The sequence below is a fragment of the Mercurialis annua genome, linkage group LG5 (assembly GCF_937616625.2).
Source record: "Mercurialis annua linkage group LG5, ddMerAnnu1.2, whole genome shotgun sequence".
NCBI classification, from domain to species: domain Eukaryota; kingdom Viridiplantae; phylum Streptophyta; class Magnoliopsida; order Malpighiales; family Euphorbiaceae; genus Mercurialis; species Mercurialis annua.
The window spans coordinates 13,299,311-13,306,562 of NC_065574.1; the positions used below are offsets into that span (position 1 = coordinate 13,299,311).

At 33.8% G+C, this 7,252-nt stretch overlaps 1 protein-coding gene across 2 annotated transcripts; it reads right to left on the minus strand.

The window, feature by feature from the left end:
- Nucleotides 1–1,411: 1,411 nt before the first annotated feature.
- On the minus strand, nucleotides 1,412–5,596 carry LOC126682356 (pentatricopeptide repeat-containing protein At2g17140). Of its 2 annotated transcripts, XM_056105808.1 has the most exons (4): nucleotides 5,149–5,237; nucleotides 3,044–5,057; nucleotides 2,214–2,614; nucleotides 1,412–1,848 (listed from the first exon to the last, which is right to left on the minus strand). In XM_056105808.1, exons 2-3 carry the CDS (start codon nucleotides 5,002–5,004, stop codon nucleotides 2,488–2,490), a joined length of 2,088 nt encoding a protein of 695 aa, XP_055961783.1. In that variant the 5' UTR covers nucleotides 5,005–5,057; nucleotides 5,149–5,237; the 3' UTR covers nucleotides 1,412–1,848; nucleotides 2,214–2,487. The 2 variants fall into 2 exon arrangements, with proteins under 2 accessions (XP_055961783.1, XP_055961782.1); XM_056105807.1 differs by having other exon boundaries at nucleotides 3,044–5,596.
- Between the last annotated feature and the right edge of the window lie 1,656 nt (nucleotides 5,597–7,252).

The window sequence follows — 7,252 nt, forward strand, 5'->3', positions numbered from 1 at the left end:
AAATAAATTAAAATAAAATAAAATAATATGTCCTAATAATTTTTTCACCATCTTTTCATCAAAATTATTCTCAAACTACTTTACTTTTAAAAAGTAATTACAAAAATTTGGGTCATAAATTGCTAATTAATTCAGTATCCAGTTTCATAAAATAATTACAAAATACTTTTTTTTACTCCTAAAATACAACATAAGTATATTATAAAAACACCATAAACACGCCATAAAACACTATAAAAACACCAATGAAAATAAAAATATACACCCGAAAGAGTATTTTTAAAATTATAAAGATAATTTGAAAAATAAAAAAAGAACCCGATGTAATTATTTTTAAAAGGTGGATATCGCTGTAATTAAAGTTTTAAAAAAAAGATGCCTTATAATTTTCTCCCATTTTCATCTCTAAATATGATTTTTGTCAAATAGTGTTTTGATTGTTGAATTTTGTAAAAGTATCAATGTATCAATATTCGATTATAATATGCTTTTTTATCAATATGAGATTAATTTTATAAATAATAATATTAATGAGATCACTAAATAATAGCTCTCGATTAACATAACAAATATTGATATTTGGCATATATGCTTAATTGTATAGCAAAACAAAACATAAAAGCAGTCATAATGTATTTGTAAAAATCTAACTGGTCAGTTAATGTGTTAATATACCTTTGGTTTGGTTTTAATAATTTACCCTATATATTACTAACTTTGATTCATTTAATTAGTTATACTTCAATAGAGTAAGATTTAATTGATGTTATTTTCTTAATGATATAATTTTTAAAATTAATGTTGTGTAATACCAAAAAAATGGAATATCCATTAAAATATCTTACTTAAAGTAATACATAATGTAATACGAATTATTTAATTGATGACATGCAAGTAAGAAGAATAGTTGAATCATTAAGGAAATCGATGGTGAGATATGATTAAAAATAGCAAATAATGAAGAGAATAATAAACAAATTTAATTTATCAAAAAACAAAATATGAGATATTTAGATTAATTTATCAAGAAATTAGAACATTATTTTGAAAGTTTATTTAAAATTTATGGGGCTTATCAACTTTTATCCAAACTAGTGACTTTCACCTTGTTAGATTCCATCTTAAAACCAATTGGTATCAAGTGGAGGTGCCCAACCAATATATAAACACATGTCCACTCACACACACAACCAATGTGTGATTTCCCACTTTAACACTCCCCCTCACGCGTAGCGTGTACGGGCCGAGATGGAATCTAACATGGTATCAGAGCCTTGTCCATTCACACAATTTGAGTTTGGCCCGGCCCACGTGAGATTTACGTGAGGGGGGACTTTGTTGCTCTGATACCATGTTAGATTCCATCTTAAAACCAATTGGTTTTAAGATGGAATCTAACACACCTTAAATGTAAGGAAAATACTAAATTCAAATATATAAGTAATTATGGTTATTCAAGTGTACAACCGACCAAAATGCTAAAGTTTAAGGGTAATATATGCATATGGTTGGGTTTATAAGCATACAGAATTCTTGACATGGTAATTAGATCAGATGTCATAATACATAATGCTTCACATAAATCAGATGCATAAAATGAGCGAGCTTACAAGTGTAGAACCATATGTTGCGCAAAAACTTCTCGACTCCAAGGATTTAGTGTTTCGTTTCTGTTTCTATTAGCCACTTCTAAAACTCCGGAACTCTGTTTATAATTTATTCTTGGAGAAAATGTGGTTTACTCCGTTTCCTATTTTGACTATTCCTGCAAAAACAATTCTGTGCTATATAGCTGAATCCTTGTCAAGCCCATATTAGCACACATGAGGGAAGAATCAAGAAGTAATCCTGCAAATACAAAAATTAGGCTGAAAAACAGGAGGCTCAAATTTTACTAGCATTACCAATAAAATTATGAACATAGACCATACAGTTTTCGCAGTTTCATTAGCATATTCAAATCCTTATTCTACCCTGACGGAAAAAAGAAAAACACATTTCTAGCTAGATTAGACTTTACTCATGTTAGCACACAATTTCTGTGATTTACACCAACTTTACCGTTAATAGATCATAATGGCATATGCATGTGAACAAACAGATTTCAACGTAGCCAATCAAACTACAAGCATAGTAACTGTGAACTCTAAAGAAAAAAAAAATCAGCAGTCCAGTATATATATATACTATGATTGTGGGATTTATGAACAAACCTTCAAAGTGCATTAAGTTAGGTTGTGTGCATCTCTTTTTTTTTAAGAGGAGAATTGCTGGTGGATTATTAAGCGAGATCTTCACTTATCATCATACTTGCAGGCTCTCAAAATGAAACAGAATAAACAGTTACCACAGCAAACGTAGTAATGAGCAGGATCATCCATTCTGAGAGAGCCTTATCTGGGTCATTCAATCAACAATCATCTAGATCAAAGAAATTCTTCAGGTTTAGCCAACCATGTATTAGTATTGGGCCAAAGAGCAAAACTTTTAAATACTCCCATCCCAATGGTCGAGGAATTCATCCTTTTGAGGCTGCAAATTTGTTATACTTCCCTGACCCCAGCCTTTCTGTACCCGCCTAAGAGCTTTCAGTGCAATTCCACTGCCGTCGTCTCTGTCAAACAGGAGGTAAATGTTAAGAAGTTGGGGAGTACCAGTCAAACCAGAAACTGAGTTATCACATTTATCAGAGCTTCAAAAGGTTCTTGTATATTGCAGGAAGAACAGCATTACAAGATACTCTAAAATATTCTCCAAATTTGGTCAAACAAGATGTCAACATTTAGTCAATCGACAGATAATAGTTATATAAAAGAAACAGAGATACCACCTTTGATGTTTTCAACCGCTTAGATATAATACACGCAACTTTTATACATGTAAAAGACTTTCAAAAAAGGTAAACAAAAAGCCCTTCATCAGGCTTTATTAGCAGAAAAAGAATTGTAGTTCCTAATCTAACCTATTTAAACTTTGGCACCAATCAGTTACGATTACTGATCAGAGAAGTACCTATCATAAATTATAGAAACTGTCAACATACCTGTGCACTATGGCCTGCCAATCACTTCTACTATCCTTGTTTTTCTTTCTAGGGAACACCTCATTTTCCTTCTTATTCACTGAAGCCATGTCCATCATCCTCTCTGCAAGCTCATCAGCCTCATGCTTATTACCCATTTCACCAAATCCATCAATTACCGGCATGAATGATGCAGGATCAAACTGATATCCTTTATCAATCAGCTTATGTAAAATATCACGGGCCGCTTCCAACTTCTTATCCTTACAGAGACTCTCAATTAAATCTTTGTACAGAAAGTTCCCTACATCAAAAGATCTATCTATGGCAGCTTCAAATAGCTCTTTCGCTTCAGCAACTTTCCCTCCAACCAGTAACTCATTGAACATTAAACTATAAAGGGCTTCAGTGTGGCCACACATATTCAAGGCGATCTCGAATACCTCATGCGATGCTTCAAAATCAGAAGCCTTGCAGAAGGCTTTAATTAATATTCTAAAGGATGAAATATTTGGTGAAATACCTTTTTGCAGCATCTCATCTAAAACAGAAGGGGCTTCTTTTACTTTTCCTCCTTCGCAGAGACAGTTAAGTATGTAGTTATATGTACAGACATTAGGTGAAATCCCTTTCTCTCTCATTTCATCAATCAGTCCATATATTTCAAATATTTGATTTTTACTCCCAAAGCCAAGGATCAATGAGTTATAAGTATGTAGTGTCTTGTTGCAACCTTTTTTCTCCATGTCCTTCAGCACTCGAAATGCAGATGATATCTTTCCCTCTTTGCAGAAGCTATGTATAAAAGTATCATAAATAGCTGAATCAGGCTGCAAGTTTCTCCCCATCATTTCAACGAACTTCTTTTTCGCATCATCCAGCCTCCCAGCCTTGCATAAACCACTGATTATGGTGGAATACGAAACCAAATCAGGAAGGCATTTCTTCCCACTATTAGTGTTATCAACCAGGCCAACGAATGAGTTTCCCAAATTACCAAGAGCAGCACTTCCATGAGTCCACATGCCGCTGACAATTTCAATTGCCTTATCCAATTGTCCATTATTACATAAACCATTAATTACAATATTACAGGTCACAGTATCCATACCATAACCTTTCTCATTCATCCGTTTTAGCAAATCCTCTGCTTCTGATATCCTGCCCTCCTTCCACAAACTGTGCAGCAAAATATTGCAAGTATAAGTATTCGGAAAACAATTATTTCTAGTCATTTCATGCAGCAGATTATTAGCTTGAAATACCTTCCCTTTATTGCAGTAACCATAAAGCAAAGTGCTATAAGTAACCGTATCTGGCGAAACACCACTTCGAATCATCAAACCCATCAGCATTCTCGCACCAGAGAGCATCCCCTTCTTGCATAACCCATCTATAACAATATTATACGAGTATATATCAGGCTCTATCCCAATATCGAGCATTTCTTTAAGAACTAACTGAGCCTCCAAGAACTTCCCATTTCTAACCAAACCTAACAACCAGATATTATTACTCTCCAAATTCATAAAATCACCATTTCTTTTCATAGTATCAACCAGAGTCTTGGCTTCCTCCAACATTCCTTCTTTGCAGAACCCCATAAGCATTAAATTATACGTTATAGTATTAGGCCGCGGCAACCCCAACTCCTCATCAATTTGCATATCCCTAAAGATTCTCGACGCTTCAAGAATCTTCCCAGAGTTACAAAGAGCTGATATCCTAGAATTAAAAGTCACCACATCAGGAAACAGACCATCCTCTCTCAACTTATCCACCAATTTCTCAGCATCATGAGTCTTACCTTCCTTACAAAAACTCGAAATCAAAGTATTATACACAACCCGGTTTGGCGAAAATCCCAAACTCCTCATTTGATTCAAAAACTCCAACCCTTTATCAGCAAGCCCACCTCTACAATACCCACGAACCAAAATCCCGAAAGTGAACTCATTCGGCTTACACCCTTTCTCAGACATTTTATCGAACACCTCGCGTGCATCGTCCAAACGACCGGAATCACAGAGCAAACCTATCAAAATATTAAAAGTATAAGTCTCGGGAGATACTCCAGCCACAACCATATCTTTATACAACCAAGAAACAGAATCTAAACGACTCACAACAACACAAGATTTCAAGAGCACATTATACAAATATATAGAAGGTTGTTTTTCCGGGAAATTCGAGCGCAATGACTTGAACTGCGCAATGGCCTTCTCGAAAAACCCCGATTTCGCCAAGGTGGCGACCAGTTTTTCGAGGGAAGAGTCGGAAGGTTCAAGAACTGAGGGCGAATTGAGTAAAAGTTGGTGAAGATGGTCGAGCTCGTTGAGCATATTGGCGCGAATGAGGATGCGGGAGATGATGGGTATTGATTGAGAGCGGTGAGTTGATGAGATGGGTAGTGATAGAATGCGCTTGAAAAGCTGCCATGCTATTTTTGGAGTGTGGGTGTTGTTGAGGAGAGCTTTAGTAAGTTTTGTTGTTGCCTCCATTGAATTCAGTTTTCAAGTATCATTTTCGAACTGATGGCCGATTTTTGGGTTGGTTTTTTGGAGTCGCGGGAGATTGAAGCTGACGAAAGCCAGTTAAAGCTTAGTAGCTTACACTTTGTTGTTGAAATGGTTAAAGTACAAAAGTCACCCTAATGTTTATCCTGTGGCTCACGTTGCTCCCTACTGTTATGTGAGTCTCAAAAATGACCCTTATGTTATAAAAATAGAACAAATAACCCTCCGTTTAACGGCAATGTGTTTCAGCGTTAACTTTGCTGAGCTGGAGAAAACTAGTCGTTGCTAGCAATCCATGTGGCATTTATTCTTGTCACCTACCCATCTCATCGTGCCATGAACCAAATTAAAACCTCGAATCCTTAATTTTGAAACAAAACAATTGAAACTTTCAATTTCAATCAAAAAACGAAGAACCCAGGATATGCCGTCCTCCTCATTCACATTCGACTCACGCACTGGTTAGAATGAACCAGCTCTTTAATTTAATTATGAAGCTCCTCTGAAAATCTGTCATTATAGAATTAGAGGACTCAGGTTAAAAGTTTTATTAAGTACCTCATGGACTACTGAAAATCCAGAAAGAAGTTTTTTCAATTGTCGTATTCAGTTGCAAGTTACTTTTTTATTTTATTTATTATTTAAAATGGTGTTAATTTGCAAAATTGATTGGTTAGTTAACTCGGTTATTTATAACTTGGTGTATATTGGTTAATCTGCTGAATTGTTTAAAATCAAAAATTTCAAAAGAGAAAAAAAGAATGACACTAATTGTTTTTTTTTTAAATGAATTTCCTGTTAGAAAACAATTATCTAAATTTGATTATTTACGGAAATAGCTCCAAATTGTTTTTAATTTTTTTGTAAACGGTAACGTTTTAAAATTGAAAAATAGCCAAATCGTCAATTTTTTCTGTATTAGTTATTCACTGGCAATATCTCTCTTATAGTATTAGCTTTTAGAATATTTCACTTTCAGGCTTTCAGCTATATATTGTGTGGTACTATATTAAAAAAATTACTTAATGAATATCAATGTATCATTTTTCTCTTACTTTCTATTCTCTATTATCTTTTATCTTTTATTTTTTTCCTTAATTTCTATTTTCCTTTTCAAAATCTTGGGAACGAATCTCTCAAAATAAGTCAAAATTCTTCCTCCCCGTAATAAAAAATAAAGATTTCTAACAAAGATATCCGTACATACCGGAATCAAGGTCACGACAGACGAGCAATATGTATAGTTTGCTCGATGTCTAGACACCTTCATCCGAACAAAACAACCTGAAAATAGTAGCCACACCCATACGTATATGCATATTAACATAATTGTTTTTAAAATAGATTTTATCACACCCATGCGTGTATTATTTTCAAATATTTAGAACCAAATGCCCAACTGAGTATAAACACTTATGACAAACTTTAAAATCCGCCATTCTCCTATGCCTTCGTCATTTCTTTTACAGTTTATAAGACTAAAAAGGATTTAGAGAACACCCACCAAATCTTCAATGATTTATCACTTGGCACTACTCGTAAAAAAAATCTTTAATGATCGAATACTTTTTACAGTATAATTTCTTTATTTTTTTTAAAAGCATAAAAGAATAAATTTTGAAGTATTTTCATATATAAAATACCATTTTTCATTTGAAAATGATAAATTAAATGAGTATTTTTGATTACCTACAAAAAAAAATTTACTACAAAA

Coding starts and splice junctions, on each gene's coding strand:
- LOC126682356 (XM_056105807.1), bottom strand. CDS start 5,523: ATGGAGGCAACAACAAAACTTACTAAAGCTCTCCTCAACAACACCCAC. Junction 2,615..3,043: donor TGGCAGGCCATAGTGCACAG/GTATGTTGACAG, acceptor CCTGTTTGACAG/AGACGACGGCAGTGGAATTG.